Source organism: Cyprinodon tularosa, unplaced genomic scaffold, assembly GCF_016077235.1.
Source record: "Cyprinodon tularosa strain WSP-4 unplaced genomic scaffold, ASM1607723v1 ctg4, whole genome shotgun sequence".
In the NCBI taxonomy this organism is placed as follows: Eukaryota; Metazoa; Chordata; class Actinopteri; order Cyprinodontiformes; family Cyprinodontidae; genus Cyprinodon; species Cyprinodon tularosa.
Window position 1 is genome coordinate 3,072,014 of NW_024039118.1, and position 26,805 is coordinate 3,098,818.

At 37.0% G+C, this 26,805-nt stretch overlaps 1 protein-coding gene across 1 annotated transcript; it reads right to left on the reverse strand.

The window, feature by feature from the left end:
- Positions 1-1,283: 1,283 nt before the first annotated feature.
- htr5ab (5-hydroxytryptamine (serotonin) receptor 5A, genome duplicate b) lies at positions 1,284-20,042 on the reverse strand. The gene is made up of 3 exons (XM_038297868.1): positions 19,741-20,042; positions 13,538-14,318; positions 1,284-5,156 (listed from the first exon to the last, which is right to left on the reverse strand). Exons 2-3 carry the CDS (start codon positions 14,243-14,245, stop codon positions 4,824-4,826), a joined length of 1,041 nt encoding a protein of 346 aa, XP_038153796.1. The 5' UTR covers positions 14,246-14,318; positions 19,741-20,042; the 3' UTR covers positions 1,284-4,823.
- Between the last annotated feature and the right edge of the window lie 6,763 nt (positions 20,043-26,805).

A 26,805-nucleotide genomic window follows, 5' to 3' on the forward strand; every position in this document is an offset into this window, starting at 1 on the left:
TTATAATTTTCTTTGTATTCTTCTGTTTATTAAACATGTTGCTTCTCTCGATCTCTCTTAAACTAGTACCTATTGACTTCCACTTAGTTGAGCAAACTGTAATAACCCAAGCAATTACAGACAGCAATGCAATAAAATTGACCTCAATATTTTTTGTTAGCCATACCCTTTATTCTTGTCATAAAAAATGAAAATAATAATAATAAAAAAAGCAATTAAAGTCATGGTTTCTTTGAACAACTGAATTTATTTACCTCCTTGCAGCAAGTGGTGGATGGAGCTTTAATGTTTCTCTCACAACTACAGGTGGAACAACTGTTTGTTGAGAATCACTGAGTCATGCTTAACTCTTCACAGAACATTTCACAACACAAATAAATGAGGGTTCACTCACTGCTTCAACAGTGGTGAATGTTTTCAGTAGAAAGTGGCAATCTGTGCAAGAAAACAGCCATATCGTACAACATTTGGAAAAGAAAAGATGAAAGAAGAGTATTATTTTCAGTGAACATTTTAGAGCAGATGGAGATAATATCTAGTAGTAGCCTTCCTTCACATAAAAACAGAATCTCTCTGAAAAGGCATTATTCTCTACACTTCACCTTCTCACTACAACGAGAGCTCACGTTGCTACATTGATTTTTTATTTTTTTTCACTTCAATTCCTTCTGACTTCTTGTGCCTCTGAGTCTTATTCTTTTTACCAGGGCTCACTGCTTTTCCCTTGAATGCTCCAAAGGGGTCTCAATTTTCTACAGTTGTAAGCCCAATGTTCATAAAAAATGGCATTGACATTCATCAAAATAGGAATAAAGGTAAAGATACATAAAAACAAAAAAACAAAAAAAAACATAAAATGCTAATCAGATTAGCATTATTTTTATTTTTATTTTTATTTTTTGGCCGAAGTGCTAGAATTGTTTCATTGATTCATTGTGCAATGAAAGCTAACATTCAAGTTTTCCTATTGTCTTGAAAAGATTTGACAACATGCCTCCTATATTCTCTCTGTTAGTAAGAACTGACATGAAATCCACTCACTTACTCTTTGCAGCAATTTATTTAAAGACAGTGCGAGTTCTGACTTGCAAATCTATTTCGTTGCTCCCATGAAAGGGTTGTGGGTGTGTGGATGTAAAATATGTGTGGGTGGTAAAGTGTATGGTGAATGAGCAGAGAACAGTACATACCTCTATCTACAAACGTACAAATTGCAATTGGCTGCAGTTTATCAGCACATGGATAAGGATTCAGCAGCAGAAATCCATCTTTTTGCAATTATGTATTTTAATGTAATCTATAACGATATGTTAAGTATCTCCTTCTCCACAAAATCCACAGTTGTTTCTTGGCTTATTATTTATGAGTCTCATTTTGTTTTTTTCAAACAGATTTCTCTTTTCTTGAAGTATACTCCATACACTGTTGTGAGTAGATTCCTCAGACATGATGAAACAGTATAAAGGAGTTACAATGCCTTTTTTGTTTATTAGCCTGAAAAAGATAAAACCAACATTTGACAATAATGGAAAAACACTGTTAAATTCTACGTTCATTCTGACATATTTCCCTTTTTGTGGCTTTTTTTTCTTGCACTTACCTCATAAGATTTATTTAAATGACAAAAAAATATCCTTTACACAGCCATAAGGGATTTCTAAAATAAGGATTTTATATAATATGAGGAAAAAATGCTATCCAAACCAACCTGGCCCTTTTTGAGAAAGCATTGCTCTTTAGCTAGTTTCTTTGGTCAGCCTATTTGTTTCACGCTTTGCTTGTTGGCTTAACCCAAAAGTATATATTCTTGTTTTTAATTCAGACATGAACTGATTTTTAAGCGATGGGTTACTGCCATGTCATCCTGCTGCATTTCCCAAAAGTGCATGAGCCTAAGGTTGCAAGTTTGATGACCGTATATTCTCCCACAGAATTTACGAATAAAAATCGCTGACATTACGGTTTGACCACTATTTTAAAGGGATATTGGACGATGTTCTTTTTTTGTGTGGATCATCAAAAGAAGTAGTCCTCCTAATTGTCAATCATTCTGGTGATGTGTTTACATAAGGCCGTTCTACATGCTCGTCCCTATTTTTGCTTAGGTGATGAGTCTGACACGATGGAAAAATTGCAAATCTTCTTTTGGAAAGTAAGCTTGCATGAGCGATGGAAGCAGCAAATTTGAAACAGAGCACACACAAGGAGAAATAGGCTTATGTCTAAAATTTGCGAAAACCCTCGACTATACCTTTAACCTGTTGGTGTAGTAAAAAGATTTTTTTTTTTTTTAATGCTGTTGGTTCGCACCAGCTAAACTCCTCCATCAGTCTGTAGGAGTGTAATTTCATTTAAAGAATTGCAGTTTGTTTCTATCCCAAAGAAAGAAATATTTTTCAGAGGTAAAAATCGGCAGAAGCTACTGTTTGAATCAAAGTCTGAGTTCATTATTGAACCAATCTACATGCACATGTTGTTACGAGAAACATGATTATTAACCGGATTATCACACAAACAAACTGCGAAAACAAATAATCTATTTCTGCTTATTAAAAAATGCATAAGGCAAAAATAATGAATTTACTTTTGATTATTTATTGTTCAACAACTTCAGACTGTAATAACTCAAAGACTACATTAGTCATTCAAGCCTGCATGTAAAAATATCCCAGCTTACTAATCTTGCTATCTATCAAGGGATGGGTAAAGAAGAAAAGGAAAACAGAGTGGTAGAGTCCATCTCAGCCCTTAACTACACTCTGGTAAGAATTGTGAAATTTCCAACATGTTCAGGTAAGACAAGCTTCTTCCTCCAGGGGTCACACCCTAGCACCCTGCTCCATATCTCATCACCACCTCCTTCAGGACTTGGAAATACAGCCTTTGTGTTGGCCAAGAGGATAATTTCACAGATGCTAACCATAGCTTCCTCTGTTTCAGTACAGGTGTCCGTTACTACAGGCTGCACTTGGTTTGATGTTGCTATCAAGCGAAATGGGAAAGTGTTTTGGAAAATGTCCTTCTGTTGAAATGCAACACACATAAACTGTCTTTACCATTTTAGGAATAAAGTAAAAAGTAATGACACAAAGTAAGTTTTCTCCAACTGTGCGGCATCTGATCACAAAGTCCTACAGATGGCATTTTCTTGTTAAAGTCGGGGGCTCTGATAACAACTATTGACGTATGTCTACCTTTTCAACTAGAAATAGAGAACTGCTGTCATGGAAGTTCATACCATCAGGAAGACAGGAAAGTAGCAGCAGGCATAAACTAAATCATAGTGTTCAAAATCTATTCTTACCGAACAGAAGACATTTTACACAAAGAGAAAAAAAGCAACAATATTATTACATTGGTTGGCAAAGCTTTTATATACTCCATCTTCTTTCTCTTATCCTTCAAGGTCGCAGTGGGGCTGATGATGCCTATCTCCATCGTCTATGCTCTAAAGGCAGGTTACACCTTTCCTTTCTATTGCAGGGCAACACAGATACAAACAACCATGCGCCCACACAAGAGGGAAATTTAAAAACATCGATTAACCCAGCAGTTATGTTTTTGGACTGTGGGAAGAAACTGGAGTACCCAGAGAGAACCCAACATTCACAGTGAAAAGACGCAAACTCCATGCAGAAAGATCTTAGGCTGGGGAAGTGAACCAAGAACCTTCTTCAAAGGAACATCGTTTTTATAGTCTGTCTATGCTAAATCAGCCGCTGATTCTAAAATTTTAGTATCACTTTGGTTTGATGGAGTCACAAAATTACAGTCTCTAGGTTCTTTGGTTCTGTATTTCCTTTCTTGTTTGTGATGTTTTATGTTCTGTTTTGCTACTTCTCTATTTCTGGTTTGGTTGACAGTTTGTTGGTTTCATACTCGGTTAATTTTTTCCCTCAGCTTGTTCGTTTTCCTACTGCAATAGATGCTCCACATCTTTTCTGTATGCTGTTCATGCTTTCTTGTCATTTTTACACCCCTCCCTTACTAAACAAGCTTACTGGGTGTCATTGCTCATGGCTGAATTCTTCCATGGTTCTACAATGTTCTCTGCATCCCTGCTTCTCTGCCTGGGCTCTATTTTCTGAGTTATTGTAGGATTAATTTAGTTGATATTCCATCCTTAGATTTATCATGCGGCTCCTGAGTTCCTTTCTGCATTTTGTTTCTGTTCCTAACTCACACATCATGACATACATGACTTAGAAAGGGCTTTGTAAACCCTCTTTCAGATGAATGCTGACTTTTTATCTGTTCTTGAATATATTTGGACTTTTCTGCTTTTAAGATCTTTAAGCCTTCTTAATGTTGTCATATTGGCTTTATTGTAATTTCTTTGTCCTTCGGCTCAGGTAATGATTCGGCCCGAATGTGGCTAGCGAAATAGAACTGTGGTTTATCAAAGTTAATTCATGATTTAACAAGGTTGATAAATACTTCTTCTCATAGGGCCTGTCTGGTTTGAATAGCTTTTGCATACTCCCAAACAAAACATCGTCGGAAACCTGCATTATATTTTTACTCTAGGTATTTTAGTATTAAATATGTTTCATGTGCAGAAACCTTTTGTCAACCTAGCAAATTCTCACATCACTCTTTTAAAAAAACATGCCAATTTATATCCAAACTTCAAAAATGAAAAAAGATGTTTGTCTCAGTCTCAATAAACAAAACACATTGATACTGACTTCAGTGATGCACACTGCAGATTTTCTAGACACAGTTTGTGGTTCTCACCATTTGATGAGATTAAGAAGTGATCATTCAGTCTGTTAGGGGGTTTAACACTGCAAACAGCACAACTGCCAAGCGCACAGATCAGCTCAGCGCTGTCGGGAGAATAGGTTCCTTAGGGCATTGTTGTAGTTTTTATTAAAGGCAGTGTATATTAGTGGATTAAAAAAGGAATTTGAATATCCAAGCCAAAGAAAGATGCTCTTCCAAATTGGTGGAATGTCACAGGAACACAGTGGTACAATAAGTTCAGTGATAAAGAAAGGGATCCAGCAAAGCACAAAAACGCCGATCAAAATTCCAACCATAAGGGCTGCTTTTTTCTCCTTCTGCTCCCGCCATGTGTCTCCATCAGTCTGGAAGGTCACGGTTGCGTGGCGAACGGTGAACACCATCTGTGGCTGTTGGGCTTCCTCCTTTACCTAGGAGCACAGGATAAACCAGATACTTCACTGATTTAGCATTCAGACAATCCTGGTTTGTTTTTTATTTTAACTGACTGGAAATCTATAACAATAAATTAACTAGAATTCAATAACTAAATATTGTGTGGTATTGAACAAATGATAGATGGTTGAAAATACAAGTGCAAAATAAGTGTGAATAAGGCCAAACAGTTTTGTTTGCTGTATGACAGAACAAAAGATTTAATGAAGTTGGGGTTGTTTCTCAATATAAATTTCATAGCATTTTGCATTTAGTAAAATCAAATTTTCTCTATGAGGAGAATAAAAAAGTAACTGTCAGTTTTTATGCGCTAATTTTCCCCCCCCATCCAATTCTTAGCCATATTAAGGCTAAGAATTCCTTTATTGGTTCTGTTGCCAAGGTAAAAGCTTTTGTGAAAGCAAGCCACGTAGCAGAATGTTAAATGGTACAAAGACCACATTCGTGTTCTTTGTATCAGTTAATCAGGCCCTGAGACTAAGAAACAGAAACACGCTCTGTGGTAAATGTAGATTCAATTTAATTCAATTCAGTTTATTTATATAGCACCAATTCACTACACATGTCATCCCAAAGCACTTTGGCTGTAGCATTCTGGATAAGCTGAAGGCTTTTAACTACAGTTTATGGACTTCCTGATAGTAAAGAATTACAATAATTCAGCCTTGAAGTAACAAATGCATGGACTAGTTTCTCAGCATTACCCCTGGACAGGATATTTCTTATTTTTGCAGTATTCCACAGATGAAAGAAGGAAATTCTAGAAACCTCTTTGAAATGGGATTGATAAAAAATAACACCAATATTTTTTTACTTTATTATCTGAGATCAATTTAATCCCAATCAAGTGAAGTGACTGACTAATCAGCTTATTTTTCAAAGACTCTGGTCTAAATAATTTAAATTTTTTGTCTGATTTCAGAAGCAGAAAGTTAAGAGTCATCCAGGTTTGTATTTCCTCAGGACATGCCTGTAGTCTATGTAATGGGTTAGCTTCATCTGGATTCATAGACAAATATAGCTGAGTTTCATCAGCTTAACAGCGGAAATTCTAGAGATTGGGAGCATATATATATAGTTAAGAGAATTGGTCCTAGCACTAAACCCTGTGGTACTCCACAAGTAACCCTGGAGCATGAGGAAGATTTACATTAACATGGACAAACTGAAAATTGTCAGATAAATAATATTTAAACCACCCTAGTGCTGTTCCTTTAATTCCTACAAAATATTAAAGTCTTTCAAAAAGCATATTATGATCAACTGTATCAAATGCAGCACTGAGATCTAACAGGACAAGTAATACAAGGTATCTAACAACTTTCTCAAGAATTTTAGATAAGAAAGGAAGATTGGATATAGGTCTATAACTGACCAAGTCATCTGAGTCAAGAGACAGTTTCTTAATTAAAGGTTTATTTACAGCTTTTAGAGTTTAGGATGGAACCCAAGGTCACCTAAATGAGCTTAGCTGAGAAAACGAAATACAAACCAAGGAAATTAGTCAGCCAATTGTGGAAGTGACAGGTCACCGCTTAAAAGAACCTCAAGCTTTAAGAGAAGAAAAAAAATTACCCCTTTGAGATGTGAGCTGGTAGTTTAAAAGGTCATATTATATAAATGCATGCTATAAAAACTAAAGCACCCATCTCAAAAATAAGACAGAGAATCTGAGATGGAATTTATAGAGTGGACTTTTAACCTTCACTAAGAAGCACTGAGGATTAGATTTACTCCAAAAGGACAGAAGGGAAAAATAATCCATATTTTACTAGGCACATAACACTGCATAGAATAAGTTAAAAATATAAAGTCTCTGACCCTCGAGTTGGAGAAGGTGTGCTCTGCCTTCTAAAATTTAGACTGGCATAGATGTAGTGTAAAGAGAGAGTTGAACCTTTACACTATTATTTAAAACAATCTTGCTATTACATAGAGTTTATATGCTATTTTTATACAGTATCACACTTACAACGATTACTATGTAATACACAGTATGTATAATGTAGGGAGATATTTAAGATAAGATAGGACTTTATTAATCTCACAACAGAGAAATTCACTTCTGAAATCAGCTTTTATAAACAAAACGAGGTGCAGAAGAAGGAAAAGCATCAAAGAAGTTGCTGTGATAAGTCAGACTAAAATAATAAAAAACTATATAATAGCTATCTAATAGTGAATATGTAAAAATAAGGAATTAAGATTTAAGGTGTCAGTAAAGTGATCTACTGTACCAAAGTAATTTACTTATACAGTGAAGTGATCTATTGTAGTGCAAATACAGTATTTTGAAAAAGTGTTGAAAATGGGGTTTCAGGTTTGGTAAATAAGTAAATAGACTCTTATTATAGAGTTATTTTACTGTAGTTATTAAACAAGTTTATTTCACAGTGGTATTGTAAAGTCTGACGGCAGCAGGTATGAACAACCTGCTCCTTTTTACACAGGGGGTGTTTAAGTCTGTCACTAAAGGAGCTGCTTAGCTCCTCTACAGCTCTGTGCAGAGGACGAAAGGTGTGGTTCATGACTGATGAGAGCTTGGCCAGCATTTGGTCACCCACTCCACAGAGTCCAGGATGCAGCCCAGGACAGAAGTGTTCCTCATGACCAGCTTGTTCCATCTTTTCCTGTCCCGCTCTGCGCTGTCCGGCACCCAGCAGAGGACAGAGTAGAGGAGAGCCGAGGCTACCACAGAGTCATAGAAAGTCTTAAGCAGAGGCCACCTCAGCCCAAAGGACCTCGGCTCTGGCCCTGCTTGTACAAGATGTTGGTGTTATGCATCCATTCCAGTTTATTGTTGACGTGAACATCCAAGTATTTGAAACTCTCCATAGTGTCCTCTTGAACAGCTTTCAAAGTCAATTATTTTTAAAGCAAGCAAAACATCTTCATGTTAATGGAAGTGCCACCTCTCTCCACACCCTCTTAGAGTATTTCATAGGTAAACAGGCAGAAATTCCATGGAGGCATCCTCCTATGACAGATTATACTCATTTTTAGATCTGTAATGTTGTCAAGTGTTATTTCCATTGAGGCAGCAACGCTGCTATCAAATTAACTTGTGTTGCAGTTAAGTTTCTTTTTTTTTTCTGGCAAAGGAATAAAAAAAAGCAAAAATGAAAAATTTAGGCACGATTTTATTTTGCATAGCTCAATGTTTAGTGCAATATTTCTGAATTGATGCTATCAGTGTTTAATTTGTGGCTTTTAATAATCTACTTTAAATATATATACAGTATATTTTCATAAGGTCTTATGTTACAGTATCATTGCTTATTATCTATACTATCAGGACAACATAAAGGATCTTACAAAAGAAATGTGAAGCACAGTTTTTTTCTAATACAATAGTCTAATTAAGCCTGCAATATAGGATTTAGATAATATTAGGAAAACCCAGGAGCTAAGCATCATTGCTGATATTACCGGTAAACAATGATTTTATCGCAATATTACTCTGGAAGTTTCCATTTTCTTTACACATTCCCAATTGGGGTCACGAGGGGTGCTGGTACCTATCTCCAGCAGTCAATGGGCAAAGGCAGGGTACACCCTGGACAGGTCACCAGTCCATCGCAGGGCAACACAGAGACACACAGGACAAACACCCATTCATGCACACACTCACACCTAAGGACAATTTAGAGAAGCCAAATAACCTAACAGTCATGTTTTGAAGTAGTCATGAAAATCTGACTACTATTAACTGTGAAATCATAGGGTTTGCATTAGATTTCAAATTCTTGCCAAATAAAGAAGGCCACTGGATTCCTACTATCTGTACTGAGAATGCAGCCTCTTAAATGTAAGTTGACATTCTCTTAAACCATACCACCTAAAAAGAATCAGATTTTATCTAAGAACCGATTGTTTTCTTGATAAAAATCCCTTTTTAATGGGAAGTGCGTGGTTGCTACTGGCAACTTATAAAAAGGATGGAAGCACCTTAGCTTGTGACAGAGCCATGAGGACGTAAACACAGGTAGGGAGGAGAGAGATGGCATCACCTATTAAAACATGTCTGTGCTAGAAACACTTTTTCCACTGGATTTATGAAACACCTGAAATCCTAATGGTAAGAGCAGGCACAACTCCCAGCTGAGAGATGAAGACACAACAGATCATCTCACAGCTTTGACAAACAGCAATAGCAGAGTCAACAGTAAGATTACAGAGAAGACAGCAGGTGTTTTATGAACATTAAGCTAGTAAAGGTAGAAATGCTTATTTACTGGTTGTAGCTGTCTTTTTGTTTCAGCCACATGGTGTGAAGGTTTGATACGTGAGCTTTTAAAATTCCCTAATTTAAATGCATTTGTAGTATTAACTTGAAGTTCTTTTTTAGGATTAAAACACCAGCTGTTGGGAGGGAACTAACTCTAGATAGACGGTGATATTATTGTAGTGCAGTTAAACCCTCCAGAGCATAAGGCTGCAAGCATCTATGCATGGCTCACTAGAATATTTGTTGTTTCTAAAATCTGGGTTGCTGATGTCTCATCTTAATACTGTAAGAATTTCAGTGTTTCCAATTGCAGTTCTTAACCACTGTGGAACATCGAATGCCAAATGGGCTCACTAGAGAGAACGTTTTTAATCTTTCTGCAGGGTGCCAACTATTTAAGTCTCAGAGATACTGGACTCAGCCCAATGTTCTCCTGACTTTTTCCTCCCAACTTGATAAATCAAAACTAGGGTCGACCTGATGGTCACTACATCTTATCAGGAACTATGACTAGGAGAGGGCTCTGAGCCTGGCTCAAGGACTTATTCTCATGCCCAAACACGCACCAACAATATCTCCCCTGACAACAGACACATGTGCCCTCTAACTCACTCCATTGCTGGCTTCCATGTGCTTTCATATACTCTACGCAGTTTTGTTTTTTTGGACACCTTACATTGTAGTTTGTCAAAGGCATAGTGTGATATTTTCTTTTTTATCCTTACTTCCCCTTCTTATAACCATAGGGCAGTGGCTTCAATGGCTACAGCCTTAGGCACCTGTGCCCCCCATGTATGTTGTTGTTCTGTGTCTCTTGGATGGAATTTCTGGAACTTGTCTCATTGTGCTTTGTGCAATGACAATATAGGCAATTCCATTCATTTTAATTCGGAAGTTAAATAAGTTCCCTGCAGCTTGCAGGACTGATGTAGCCCCACTCTCACCAGCATGCTTGACTGCTACCTGGGATATGTGTCTTTGTACTCCACCATTGGTTGCCGTTGTACATACTTACAAACATTAAATATAAACCAAATCTGTTTATCTTGTTCTTATGAGACAAATGTTATTGATTCTTAGGAAAAGGGTAAGCTGGCCCTCTCTGGTCCAACATCTGTACTGCATCTTCTGCACAAAAAGATCCCTAGCTATTATGGAGCAGCTTTCTACATAGAGTCAGTATTTGACTTGATGGAACAAAATGTTCACATTTGAAGAAGAACCAACCAAAGAAATCAATGGATGTGACTAGAGGGCCAGTCTGATCAAATTCAGTTGGTGTAAGTTTTTTTGATCGACTAAATGTTTACAAATTAAGTACATGGTCTTTAAGACCATGCTGATCGAAATTTAAAGGTTTGTTCACACAACAAAGCATTCATTTAACTTTTCTTATCTTTATAATATGCCTCAAAATATAAAAAAGCATTAGAATTATCTCAACATGTAAAGAAGAATAATGAAAATAATCATTTTAATAATAATAATCAGGATTCAAATGCCTATTTTTTTTATGCTTATGAAGGTTTAACAAAATGTGTGATAAACTACAAGAAAGAGAAAACAACTATCCTGTTCTGCTTCAAATCATGCCAATTTATGCTTCTTAGTTCAATCATTGGGTTCGCCATAATATGAAATGAACAGCCGCTGAATCTTGCAAAGCAGATGCTTGATTTGGCCAAACAACAGCCAGGAACAGTGGGAGATGTGCCATAACCAAGCAATCAGCAGAAACCTCATCTGACTTCTAGCTAATGAGAAGATGTTGTCATAAAAATAGAAAATGTCTCCATTGAGTGAAACACTGATTCTAATCTAGGAGCTGCATGGAGATGCATAGAAGGTAAGAAAACAAAAAAGAAAAACAGGACTTAATATTTTTGTGACTTCACAATCCGTTTTGAAGAAACTAACAAAACAACTCAGCAGAATATGATTAGTTAAGATGTGTCATGAATATTATAAGTTCATGGCTCCAGGTGGATGTATTTTTTTCTCTCCACATTTGTACTTTGCTGTATTGTTTTAAGAAGCAATCAATTTTATGGCCTCCCAGAGACTTATTTGTGCAACTAGGTCAGGAATGTGAGCATCATACCTATTAATACCCTATGTTTCTGCTGCAGTGTCTATGTGTGCCTATGTCTTAATGTCTGAGTGGGTGTATTGATGTGTGAGAGCAGAGGGCTTCCTGGATTCCACTGCTCATAACATAGCTCAAATTGACAGTTTGTAGGTTATGGCTGGAAATAAAGGGAGTAGATTTTTTGAAATAATTCAATAACACTCTGTAGAGAGCAACAATAAAACTTCTAACCTGAAAATGCTGGGGTCCAGAGATTGATTGCCTGATTGGTTACAGCTATATAAATATTATGTTTTTTTATTACCTTCCTTCAAAGGAGGTAATAAAATATCAGACTAGGTAATTTATTTAGTGATATGGCTAATTTGTTTAGACCTTGACCATGATCTTTTATTTCGGGGTAAGATATCAAAGGGACACAACAAAAGGGAAAATTTGAAGCATTTTCAAAGGGTATTTAAAAAAAAAAAAAAAAAAAAAAAAAGAAAAGCCTATTTTGTCTGTGTATGTATTTTTAGGTCATCTGATTTTTTTTTTTTTAACATAACATTTAGGTATAAGTGAAGAAACATTATCTAACAAATTGAGTGAAAATAATAATTTTAGGTTTAACAGCAGAAATTTGCCTAATTAAATAGTTGGTAATTTAATGAAAGACAGATCCAGAAATGTTTTGTGTGCTAATTAACTTAACAGCAAGGCTTGGAAGGTGTAGGTCCCTATTAATGCTGCTGAGAAAGTATTTATAGCCTTCATCTCTCGGCCTACGCACATCAACAGGCTGTGTGTGATGTGCACCATGACTTCAATTATTTTTCTATAAGCTTCCACATGGGATATTTGCGCACCTCTTTGATTACTGATTACTGCTGGCGAGGGATAGCAATCAATGATTAGTCTGAGATGAGGATATACAGGTTTAATACATGGAAATATGAATGCAATGTAGACAAAGTAGTACCCTGCTAAAGGATGCAGATATTTTAACCTGTTAGTTTTGTTTTTAAATGTATTTTTGTACTTTGAATTTCGATATTATTTGTAGACCCCTCTTCATTTGGTAAACATTGTAACTATAGAAAGAGAGAAATTGATCCTGGCACTTTAACTACAGTATCAAGCAAGTTTTTTTCCTAAATCATGGAAAAATTTTACAGTAATTGAATATGTAGGGTTATTTAAATTCTGGGACCAGGATATTTAAATAAAAAACTTAACTTCAAGAGCTGGAACTATAATGGTTGACCTGTAAAGACTTATCGGTGGAGAGTGTATATTGCAGAGAGGGCAATCCAAAGTTCCACCTAGCTGTGCCAAAGCAAGAAAATGAGCAACTTAGCAACCTTAATTCATTGTAAACATATTGACAAAAAAAAAAAAAAAAAAACTGCACTGGCATGGCTGGGGGAGTAATGTTACTTCATCAAACAATAGTCCATACCAACCAAACATAATTTATATTTCCCTTAACTCATGTTGTAAAAAGAGTTTTCTGCATGTTTGGTGTTTCTGTCCAGTCCTCTCATTTTAGTCCAATTATTGCCTGCTGTTTAAGGCAAGAAAATCAGCCATTTCATTTAAATCATGCACTTTGAAATCCAATTTTAAAACAAATTATTAAAGATAAAATTTTAATTTTATTTCTTAATTTATTAATCATCAAATCATTTTTAATAGAGATTAAAAAAGCAAAAATCATAAATCTGATTAGAAATACCTTTCCTAATCAAACATTTGAAAACCTTTTTACGTATTCCAATTCCATTTTCTTTTGCAACTCGTATTTTTAAACCATTTATGAAATTGCATCTTGTTTTTGCTTTACCCTCTTCATTTAACTTTTCCTTGATCCTTCTGGCCCCTAGGCACACTGAATCCCCGTTTGAACAATCACAGTTGCGCCTCAGATGTAACCAGTTCCCTCATTGGTCATTTTGTTAATAAAATATGACAGTTTAACCAATGAGAGAGGTCAACTGCTACAACTGCTACGGTAAGTTGTTTTAAAAAAGCTGTGATAAAACAAAAAGCATAATCACCTCAGCCATGGGCGTAATTGAGTTTGTCTTGCGAGTGCCGATGCGAAACTTGGCAGCTTTGTAAATCTTCCAATAGACAAACAGAACCACACAAAGTGGGAGGTAAAATGCCGCAAAGGTGGAGAAGATGGTGTAGGATGGCTCCTGGCTCACTTGACACTTCATTCCTTCAGAGTATGTCTCCCCCCAGCCAAAGAGTGGTGATAGTGAGATTATGGAAGATAGCAGCCATGTGAGTGCAATCATTACATTGGAGATCTTTTTTCGAGTTTTGAGCGTGTACTGCAGGTGCCTGGTGATAGACCAGTAGCGGTCCAGTGCTATAGCGGTGACGTTCCAGATGCTGGCCGTGCAGCAGAGCACATCGAATGAGATCCACACCTGACAGAGCACACGTCCAAGTTTCCACAGCCTGCCATTTAGCTCGTGGACTAGGCTAAGAGGCATAACCAGCGCGGCAACCATCACATCCGAGATGGCCATGGAGGCGACCAAGTTGTGTGGTACCCGATGGAATGTCCTCACCCTCAGGATGGTAACCAGTACTAGCAGGTTCCATACAAAGGTGGCCACCACCAGCATTACCAGTAAAGTGAGAGTGAGGACACTGAAAACGGAAAATGGTCTATACAGGTTTCCCCCGGAGTCATAGCTATCCAGAGCTCCACTGAGGTTGGCTGTCAGTGAGCTGGAGTTGCTGTACGTCATGGTAGCTGCTCACGACCCCACAGCCAAGGGCCAGGAGAATTCAGAGAAAGTGTCTACAGGCAGCTGATGCATTCTGCAGAAAAGAGACAGAAAAGAGGACAGTAATTCAATCTCATCCAAGTCTAAGAAATGCGATTGAAGGATAAAGATGTAAATGTGTCAATGCTTTTTTTTAACCTAGTGTTAAAATGATCTGTAGTGTCTTTAACAAGAGAGGTAGTTTAGTGATTTGCTCACAATGGTACAATGCACTCGAGTCTCTCATTTCAGCAGCCAAGCAACCTGCCTACAACTTTTCAAGTGCAATTTCATCGGTCGTTAAAAGGGCTCAGGAGCACTCACAGTAACACCTCTGGCTCGAAAAAAAGACTATGAATATTCAGTTTTACCATCGCACTGCGCTGTGCTTGAATTTGCATTAAAAGCAGACCTGTGTTGAACAACAAACAATCTTTGTTGCAGATTTATTTTCTCATCAGCATATTGTCCTCTATGGTTTAGGAATGCAGAATATCTGCTTTAGAGAGATTGTGCATTTAAAAAGAGCAACATAGCACTACTCCCATTTATAACCAGAAAAAAGGAAAAGAAATGTGACATCCCAACCATGTCAATACATTCACAGGAGGCTGTCGACTAGCTCTAAAGTCTGCACAGCGTGATGTTCAACATTGCAAAAACACTCAATCTTAAACCACCAAGCAGCTACAGTCTATCATGTGACCACCCCCCCTGGAACTGGTTTGTGATATTTTTTCTGTCTTAAACTGAATGCATTGTTAAAATAACTCAAACCCAAATGTGCACATCTCACAGCAATTGTAATTTCATGCATAGTGTTTTAGAAAAATATATCCATACATACATGATTCAACAATCCCTTAAGATAGTAATATTTAGAATTTAATGGTACCACTTTGATTTATGGCTTTAATGATTGAAGGTTTCACATGCTATAAAGTATTCTAGCTTAAAACTCTTCTCCAAGGCAGTTTAAGAAAAATGAAATCATTTTTTGTGTAACCTTAACCCCAACAGTTGATTATACACATATTTATACATTTTTTATTGAAGCATTAATTTTGCATAGTTCCTTGTGTGACATTGGGGGGGTGCTGGTCAAGTTGATATATCCAGGTTCTTATTTATTTTTAAGCCCAATTGTTATAAAACAGCAAATTTATTGTTGATATAATTTTATGAGAAAAAAAAAACATGTCTGGATTATCATAATCTTTTAATTAAAGAAGCGATCTACTGCATAACAACAGATCAATGAGTCTTCAAAAATTTCAGATAACAAAAGATGCCTCCGAAATATAAGGCCATCAGAGCTTCATTTTTTTATTTATTTTTATTTTTTTTTTATCAAATCCTTACTTCTCATAGCAGTAATCCAAAAGATACAGTTAGATGAATTTTCTCTGTTTGACTCAATATCGATGAAGGCTGATTGGTAAAGTGAGGCTGATTGGTAAAGTGAGGAAAATAGGTATTTGAACACCCTGCTATTTTGCAAGTTCCCACACTTATAAAACACAGTGGGGTCTGAAATTGTGACCATCGGTGCAAGTCCTCTGTGAGAGACATAATCTAAAAAAAAAAAAAATACAGAAATCACAGTATGTGATTTTTTTAAACTATTTATATTTCTGTTACAGCTGCAAGTAAATATTTGAATACCTGTCTATCAGCTAGAATTCTGCCCCTAAAAGACCTGTTAGTCTGCCTGCAAAATGTCCATCTCCACTACACTTATTATCCTAAATCAGACGCACCTGTTTGAGATCACTAGCTGTATAAAGACACCTGTCCACCCCATACAATCAGTAAGAATCCTACTACTAACATGGCCAAGACCAAAGAGCCGCTCAAAAACACTAGAGAAAAAATTGTAGACCTCCACAAGGCTGGAAAGAGTTATGGGGAAATTGCAGCTTGGTGAAAAAAGTTCCACTGTTGGAGCAATCATTAGAAAATGGAAGAAGCTAAACATGACTATCAATCTCCCTCAGACTGGGGCTCCATGCAAGATCTCACCTTGTTTGGTCTCAATGTGCCTAAGAAAAGTGAGAAATAAGCTCAGAACTACACAGAAGGAGCTGGTCAATGTCCTGAAAAGAGCTGGGACCACCGTTTTCAAGGTTGCTGTTGGTAATATACAAAGATGGCATGGTTTAACATGGTGCATGGCACAGAGGTTCTCCTCCTTAAACCAGCACAGACAAGACCTGTCTTAAGATTGCCAATGACCGTTTGGACTATCCAGAGGAGTCGTGGGAGAAAATCATGTGGTCAGATGAGGCCAAAATAGAACTTTTTGGTCACAATTCCACTAACCGTGTTTGGAGGAAGCAGAATGATGAGTACCAATCCAAGAACACCATCGCTGCTGTGAAGCATGGGGGTGGTAGCATCATGCTTTGGGGGTGTTTTCTGCACATGTAACAGGGCAACTGCACTGTATTAAGGACAAGATGACGGGGTCCATGTATTGCTAGATTTTGGGAAACAACCTCCTTCCCTCAGTTAGAACATTGAAGATGACTCAAAAAAACACAGCCAGGATAACCAAGGAGTGGCTCTTGAAGAAGCATATCAAGGTTCTGGCATGGCCTGGCCAGTCTCCAGACCTAAACCTAACAGAGAATCTTTGGAGCGAGCTCAGACTCTGTGTTTCTGATCTAAAAAATCAGAGAGAAGTTCTAGAGAAGATCTGTGTGGAGGAGTGGGCCAAAATCCCTCCTGCAGTGTGTTAACACCTGGTGAAAAACTACAGGAAACATTTGTCCTCTGTAACTGCAAACAAAAGCTACTGTACAAAATATTTACATTTATTTCTCAGGTGTTCAAATACTTATTTGCATATGAATAAATTGTTAAAAAAATCATATATTGTGATTTCTGGATTTGTTTTTTTTAGATTATGTCTCACAGTGGATATCCACCAACAATGACAATTTCAGACACCTCCGTGATTTCTAAGTGGGAGAAATTACAAAATAGCAGGGTGTTCACATACTTATTTTTTTTAATTCTAAGTCTAAGAAATTTCGTTTTGTATACACAAAATACAGTGCTTGTCAGGACCCAGACAACCACTGTCAGGACGCTTCGCTGCAGAAATGGGGTCTCCTGCACTGACAGGACCAGAACTTTATTCCATTGTTGTTTAGAAAATGTCTTATAGACCATATGCCCTTCTCCCCGATCCAAATACAGAGACTTATTTCTATTTAGCACATATCTATTATTCTAGATAGGAATTTGGTGGGGAGTAAAATTGTGCATGTACATAAGTTTCCATCATAACAACACTTGCTTGTAAAGCAAGCTAACTTCACAGTGACTTTATCAACACTAGCTTTTGCTTTAGAAAAGCTTTGAATCATCTTTGATTTTACTTTGAAAATCTTCAAATAACCCTCTGGTTCTAACAGCGCAGGAGACCTCACAGAGCAGCTTTGCAGCCAGGGTCTTTACAGTTCAGCTCTGGACCTGACCGTACAGGTCTGCAGCCACACCCATCTTAAAAACACAGCTGTTTACAACTATATTAAAGGGTCTTCATGCTGTCCATGAGCGACAGTAATTTCCTGGGGTTGTTCCACAATGTGTTGATAGTGGTAATATTTATGATCTAAATCATGGGGTAACTCTAGGTATTTACATTTGCAAATCCACACCAGCAGTAGCTGCTGCTCGCTCACCATGTTTTTCGTGCAGTTCGTCCACGAAGTTCCACATTTTTCTAGGTACTATGTGGGAACATTATGTCCTAAGCCCAAAACAACATAATTTGTCTCAGCGATGATGTGCACATTAGGCTCTCCCCAAAATTTGTGTTTTACCTGTGATTGTTGTTTACTCCCATGCTAAAGCATAAAATATTACCCAACAACAAATCTATGCAGAACAACTCATCTTTTAAATTTTTTTGTGATGTCCTTTACTTTGATTAGGTTTTCTGCCCCAGTGGCTAGAAAATTGTACAGTATGTTTTTATTTATAAGGAAAATATGTTCATTATATTGTGTTTGTAACAAAAATCAGAATAAAATAAAATATAATTTTTGTTTGGGACATGACAATATCAAAGAAAGCATGTGGCAAGCAAGTGGCATGTTACATTGCCTATTCACATAAGATACCACTGATCAAAGACTTCAACACACCACTAACCCCTGTGCTCCTTCTCCTACTCTCCCTCATTAACAAGCCAAAATAACAGGCCTTAAAATGAGACAGCTGTTGTGAAGGGAAAAGGTGATAAAGCATGCATGTATTCAGAAAAGCAATCTTGCAATAACTTTGCTAACATTACAGAAGCAGGGGCAGGTGTCAGGCTGGACTGGTGCCATCCACTCTGCTAAAGGCAAACATCCCAAATGGAAGGATGCATAAAAACACAGAAGTGTATGTTCACATATGTGAGGAAAGGAGAGAGAGGGAAGCTTCAATTGGCCTGACAGCCACTGAAGTCAAGTAGTAAATAGATTGCTTTGTATATGGAAAGAAACAGCTGACCCCTGAGTGAAAACCTTCTGGGAATTATAGCTGACATAAATGAATAGTGATTAGGATCTAATTAGTAATGCAACACTGTCCACAGCTACCATTTAATGGGAGGAGAGATGTGCCAGAGAATATACAGGTTTATGATGTAAAAAAGCAATATATAAAGGGTGTAAACCTTATTTGAGGCTTGCAAGATCATAATAGTATTCAAAAACTTGTTGGAGCTCATTTTACATTTTTTTCTGAGAACCATTTTAGTTTGCAGCTATTCCTTTTTTGGTTATACCTTTTTTTTTTTCAAATAAACAAAAACAATTGCCAGTAAAGTAATTGGACTTTTTCCCCCCTCTCTTTTCAAGTTTTGCCATGTTTATAAATACCAAATGTGGTATCTAATTTTCATTTCCTATTTGGGCTCCAAACGCAGAGTCACAGTTAGCCTTGAGATTAAAACTGCACCAGTGTGAATCACATTTTCTCTGTGCAAAGCTCTTCATTAGGAAAACTGTTCTACTCAGCTGTTGCACAATTTCCTCCGAGGAGTTTCTCTGAGGCTGACATTTGTTGATGAAAGGGGGGGTTATTGAGATGTGTCCTCTAACTTGTATTAAAACATAAAAGGATGCAAAAAAAACAAAAAAAAAAAACAACAACACAATTTTTACATTGCTACAGCGGAACCAATAAAAAAAAAACATTGTAATGTGTGTATTTTCCTTAGCTTCTGCATATATAAATAGGCATCTATAATAACATTTAGATATAATATAAAAATTTATTCCCATCCAAATTCACAACTTTATCATTTCATTATGCAGGAGTTTCACCTGCATACAAAAATATAATCCTATAACACACTTGTTACACTACATGGTAAAGACGCACGTTTACTTTTAAACCCACAGTCAAAAAAAGACCATCTCCACGTCTTGTTTTTAAAAGGAAAGTCGTGTCATCATACTGTAAACATAACTCACCTTCTAAACAGTTGAGCACAAAGCAATCTCGGTGATGTCGGTCCTGATCGCTCCATCCATATTGACGTTGCTGATGTTACAGCGCTGTGATTGAAGCGCTTTGCTCAGTGTGGAGATGACAGCAGAGACGCGCATCGCTCCGCGGATCCAGAGCGGCTGGAATGAACCACGGAGCGAGCCGAGGAGGGGAGGGAGGGCTGGATCTAATTCAATCATAACATTTTCTGGCTCAGGTTGCGGGTTTTTGTGGCTCTGTCCTTCATCTAAAGAACAATTTCACTTTTCTAAAATGCAAATGAGGAGGTCAAATTGCTATCCTCCGATAGAGCGCACTGGAAAGGTTCCCTATGCAGTGATCGGAGCTTAATTCGGGAGCACGGGTTGTACTCCTTTATGATTGATGATCCTCTTGAAACTCATTCTCTCTTTTCCTCTTAGATGAACTACTATTTGCAGTGAAAACAACTGAACTCTCATTAATGGCCATGGAAAGCTTCCTTGCGTACCTTCTGGTTCTTTTTGATTTGGGCACTGAAAAAAATAATCAGGACGCTTAATTTATTCTGCTAGATTTTTCCAGAGGAAATAAAGGAATTCTATATTGTAGTAGTTGGCTACTTTAATGCAGTTATCATGCAGGAGCGGAGGGGGTGGGCGTGTTCGGGTGCTAAACCTAGAAGGCTTATTTATTTTTATTTTATTTTATTTTTTCCAAAAGCCCCGGTTCTCTTTTTGAGTCTTCTTTAATCTTTATTAGAGTTGGAAAAAAAAATCTTTAACAATATGTGCAAACCACAGCAAAAAGAGGCATGTCTTAATGGTTTCTGCGTTTCATCCCCGCACGTGCGCGTGCGTTTGCGTGTAGGGGTTCCCTCAGTTGCGCTGGAGACAAATTCCAACTCTGATCCATCCATTCATAATAATAATTAAAAAAGATAAATGGTTGGAACAAATGTTCCCATTTGTGTTAATTCCAACCTGCTTAAATTAGAAAGATATCTACATCTTTTCAGTTATTTTCCAACCATGGACATTAGGTTTTTTTTTTCAAAAGGCAGGAGAACAGTTCAGCTGAGAGAACAACTGTAGATATTTTATGTTATCGTATGTCATATAACATTGGATAATAGTAGTTTGCTCTGGTTTATTTATGATGCAGCACAAACAGGGAGCTACAGCAGAGATACAGAGCAACAGGCCAGAATGAGGAGACAGGGATGGAACAAGAAGCTGGTAAGAAATAGTAAAGACAAGACTTGCTTCCTGTGGCCTAGAAGCTTGAATAAAATACACTATGGTTGCTCACAATAGGCAAAACTCTTAAAAATTGCTTAAGCTTCAATAGCTCAGCATTTTGATCAGTAAGGTGTGATTGTCTCAAAGGGTGATGGCCTTGTGACCTGTCCAATATGTACCTGCCTTTTCATGATACATTCTGGGATAGGCTCTAGTCCTCTCACAACCTAACAAAAGGACCAGGGTTTCAGAAGATTAATGAAAAAATGTAGCTTTGCACTGTTGCCTTGCATCAAAAAGATTCTAAGTTCAGTTCCCAGCCCAGATTCTTTTATATATGGAGCATGAATTAATGAATGAATGCCTCAAAAAGGAGTTTATTAATTTGTCATAATTTTGGTCATGTTAGCTTTGCTAGTGAGTAGTAGTGTGAGGCTCAAATATCAAGGTAGATATAGAAAATCATAAAAAAATGAAAACCAGTGGCTGTAAAGTGATGAAAATATATATATATATATATATCAATCATCCATCCATTTTCGATCACACTTATCCCTGCTGGGGGTCACAAGGGGTGCTGGTGTCTCCTGCTGTCAATGGGTGAGAGGCAGGGTACACCCTGGACAGGCTGTCAGTCTATCTCAGGGACATCGCTCTGGCATTGCAAAGGCAACAGGACAAACAACAATTCACATACCTACTCACACCTAAGGACAATTTAGAGAAGAAAATTAACGTACCAGTAATGTTTAAGATATATAAGATGTATAAGACTATATATAAGACAGCCTGATTTACACAATTCAATGAATATTAGATTTAACTCAAATCCAGTTATTTACTTATTGCAACGGCATTAAATACCAATTTAAATGAGCTACAGACAAGGGGCTAGGAAAGACAATGAATTCTTTCATCAAATGCATCATGGTGGACAGACTTCTGGTGGCCAGATTTCTCGCGCACTCCGCACTGCAGGTTGCTAGGCCAACACATGGTTCCAGGATTTGGCATACTGTATGTCGGTCCAGCTGTGAAAACCTGTATAGCTCATATGAGTTCTTTATGATCCAAAGGATTGTCTCACAGTTTGTGCTCTAATTTCTATTTTATTCTGTTTCTATATTTAGCTACATATATCAAGTGAATACCAGTGGTGTATAAGGACATTATACAAGAGAAAACAGATACAGAATAGTAAAAGGTTGGTAAGCTATGTCAAAAAAGGAATGAAATATAAAGGAATAGATATGTTAAAAAACAATTAAATTTCATAAGAAGAAAACCTCTGTCAGGTTGTTTGAACTTTTTTTCGTTCAATTTCCTTTTGTTTAAATTAAATCTGGTTTTCAATTAAAGGGGATATAATTGTTTCCCAAACAGTTGATTGGCTTTTGGTTGGAGCATTTTCTGGGATTCAGATCAATCCTGAAAGCTGCTGCTGGTTTGCCATTTAGAGTACGTTACCATGGTGAAAAGCCTTGCTAAGAATGAATCCTGCTTCATGGTACCCATTAAGTCAATGTTAAACCTGAAGTTGTCTTCCTAACTGAGTAGTCCTGCTTTATAGATTAAGATTCTGGTTTGAGAAAAAATCCCATGCAACAACTCCCATGCAACAGTTAAAAGTACGGATAGAAGAGATTGATGTCACAAAGTGCTTTTCTTAACAGAGTTTATGTCAGTTTGTTATTGTAACACAGACTGACATTCAGTTGGCTATAAATATAACAAAACAACAGTTTAAAGTAATAACCCAATGTGCAATTTCACCAAAACAGAAACAAGAGTTATAATAAACTCCTATAATAAACCTGGTAATAAATGTACCCCTGGAACAGCTGGTTCCAGCACCACAGTCAGCGCCAAGGGATGTTTGCTCATTACTGATGCGTAAAACAAGCCAGTTTATTTCAGCACAGCCTTCATGAAGATGTAAGCTCTTCCTCTGGGTCTGCAATGGATATGTAAACACACACACACATACATCCTACATAACCCCTAACCTATACACACATTCTCAATGACTCTTCAAAGTGTAGCGTGGGTTTATCTAGTGCTCTGACACTTACTTCTTTTCTAATCTAAGGGATTCTAAGAGACAAAAAGAGAGTCTTCAAAATAACCATGAAAAATGCAGCCACACACATGCATCGACATGCTAAGAGATTATCACATCAGCCCGTTCCTAGGGGAAAACAATCAGGCGGCTTTAGCATTTTTTCTGAATCCCACAAACTCTTCTACCTCATCATCTCCCTAAGCTCCCCCATAAAGGTTATGATGCACAAAAGAAAACCCAGCAAAATGTTCCGGCACTTTTTCTTACTCTCCAGGATTATCCAAGCATTCAGATGCAATACGCTGAGTGAGGTGTTTAACTGTTAAGATGACAATGCACAGCATTAGAGATAAACACTAAGTATTTTCACATCATGCATTGTAAGAATTTTTTTTCACAGAAAGTTTCTAATCACTCCTTATCTGAAATTCGGGTTTAGTTCAGGAAAAAAAAAAAATCTTAAGTCTCAGTGAATCAACTTTGAAAATCTTTCCTCTACTCTGCTCTCTCCTTGTCTTTTCTATCTGTGCAGTTTCCTGCTCATCACTTTCCCGACCTTGTCCCTCCACAGTTGTCCTTCCCCATAAATTGCCTTCATCATCAATTACTGCCTTTCCGACCAGAGCATAAGGCTGTCAGCAACTATAACTTCACACTGCAGATCCTGGGAAATGACCTGAGAGAAAATATAGCACTACCTTGAGCAAAGGAGTTTAATGGTAAACATGCCCTATAAATTCCAGCTTGTATGCCAATGTGTGAGAATTACATTAACTATGTAATGAGTGATTGGAAGTAAAGAACAGATAAATATGGCTTCCCACCCTAGGTTGTCCTCCATTTTCTCTACGATCCCAGAATGTTACACATCAGTAAAGTTATAGCAGTCTGTAGATAATCTTCTAAAATAATTCCAGTCTTTTGAATCAAGGCCAACACATGTTATAAAAGCCTAAACATATAACTAGACTGAGAGACACTAAAAATCACGTGGAAGGCAAAAGAATGTTGTGAAGATTGGAGAGAGGTATAGAGCATCAGTCAGGAACACCCATTGGAGTAGTTTCTTAAAAATTGCAAATTCATGAACATCATCTCAAAGAATTCTATACAAGAAAAAGTAGTTCTGATGTACTATCAAGTAGCTCTCAAACCATGTCATCTGGATGTTTAGGAACACAGAAACCATTGTGCAAAAGCTGCTCAAGCCCCTGTGTCATTGTCTGTTGTGAAGTACTGTATATGCCTGGGATCTTAGAGGATACTGAACAAGAAAACAAAAAACTGCCTTTGTCAACATCAGTAAACCTGTGGCCACCTATAGGAACATCTTATAGTTTCAGATACTTGGTCACAACGACAAGAAAATGTTTTTGGAGGAGCCAGTGTAGGCCTTTGAACTGCATGATGTTTTGGTCACTGACAAGTGAATGCAACATCGTGTCATCATCTTGGCACCATAGGCTGGGTTTTACTCCTCCTCCTCTCATCTGGTTTGCTCTACCCCAGCCTAATTACCTCTTATCTGATCCACCTGTTTCATCTGCTATTTATTTCACCGGTTCCCAGCCCATGGTGCCAGATTATTCAAGCATTTCGGTGTGAATAACTCTAGCTCTCTGATCTTTGTTCTGATTATCTGATTGTGAACTGTTTCTGCCATGTGGATCCTGAGTTTTGCTTTGCCCCTGACTGCTCTGTTGTTCTGCTCTGTTTTGGACTGATGAACTAATAGAGAGATTTAATCATGTGATCAGACCAGTTAAAACTGACTACCAACCAACTACCAACTTCTGAACTAACTCATACAGCTATTTGCATTTGCAAAGTTCTGGTCAGATTTTCCAATATTTGTTAACAAATTATTAAAAGGTCTTTTACAAATTCTTATTTTTTTGTGAAAAAATAAATAAATTCCCTGATTGATGTCCAGCTAGAATTCTTTTTCCATTACACCACTTTCCTCCCTGGTATCCTGTTAAAAATGACCTTTAAAAACTCAAAATTCAATAGGACTAATGACCCCTCACTGATGATCAATTAATCAGTTCAGTGTTATATTTAAACTTATTCGAATGAACACACGCTTATTTCTGAGAATGTTAAACCGTGTACACTGAAGTTTTTTAATTAAACAGAGCATTGGTCATCCAAATGTAATTCAAGCATGTTCTTGTCTAAAGTGAAAATCTACACAGTATTTTGCATATGCATACTTTGAATCCTTTATGCTGAAAGGGCCGCAGTAATTTTCCTCAAAGCAAGCACTAGAAAACTGCTCAGAGGTTCTGCATGTTTGTATATGTAGAAAACAGCAGCAGGTATTTGTGTGAATCTGTATTCAGCAAGTAAAGCCTTGCTCTGAACTTGACTTATCATTTTTGGCTTTAGATTACACTTAAGAGTCTTGATAGAAAGCTGAACTAACTATTTACGGCTATGAGATACAGCATAGGGAAGCTGTAGCTTCATTCTGTTACATTTCTAAGACTTTCCCTTAAAGCATCACTCATGTAAGAAGCAGACAAGAAAATGATTAAGATTCAAGGTTTTCTTTGCTTATAAGCTTGAAGAATCTAAACTTCTTCAGTGAATATCACAATGCTGTTTAAACTGTATGATGATGAAAAGTATATTCAGGCTACATAAATTAATAATGTTTTATGGCTATAGAATAATTAAAAAGTGTTTTAGTGCCACTGTTCCTTTTCAAAGAACAATGTTAAACAAGGCCTCAGCCTCTGCTAATACCGAGCCCCTTGGACTCACTGGTGGGCAAAAGGTGGTAAACAGGTTAACTTTCAGTGTCAGGCAGGCAATTAATATTGCTTACTATTTAATATTCCTGCAAATATGTGACTGCTCAAATACAGTTTAAAGAGAAAAACAATAAAACTCTTGTCAGTTGATAATAGGGCTATAAGAAGATGGCAATTGCATTCCAAATTAACAGCTTTAGCGTTTACATCTAAATGAGGGCAGCTTACTTGGAATATCAGTCCTTCTGAAATAGAGTTACTGATCGCAAAGACAGGAGACAAAGATAAAATGGCTGCAATGCATTGGCATTAATGATATGCAAATTTGAATTCACTCAAGACCTTTTACATTATTCAGTCAAAATATGTTAAATGAAGGAGAACTGATTCATGCTGAAGCTGTGTTCAAGTTCAAATGTGTTTAGCTGGTGAGATGCAAATAAACTAAATTAAGAGCAGTTTCTTTCAAAGGATGAACTTGAACATAGTCCACTATGTGTATTTTATTAGCCACATGGTAATTTTACATTCCCTCTTAAAAGACCTGGAAGCACTTATCACAGTTTTTTAAACACCAGTTTCACATTTGTTTGAAGAGAAAATAACAGTAAAGATTAAATAATGTTTTATGCATAATGCTATGAATGCTATGCATTCTAAAGATGGTATAATAAATAGGGTCTAAAAATACTTGCATGTATTTACATATAAAGTTATTAATGATACAATTACATCAATGCCAAATGTAAATATCAGCGATTCACATCATCATCTTAAGGTTTACCTGTCTCCCTCATTAAATTGTTGGATTAATATTAGTAGAAGGAATTCTGTATTAATTTAAATGCATGAGTTGTAGATTTTGTTAGATGGGCATATGATAATGCATCATATCAATGGCAGAAATGAGAATTAAATTGAATCAAAATCCAATTAAGACAGAGTTTGTGATATTGAGAAACATGGTTTTGTTATCAAAGTGATAAAATCCCCTAATAATGAATATTA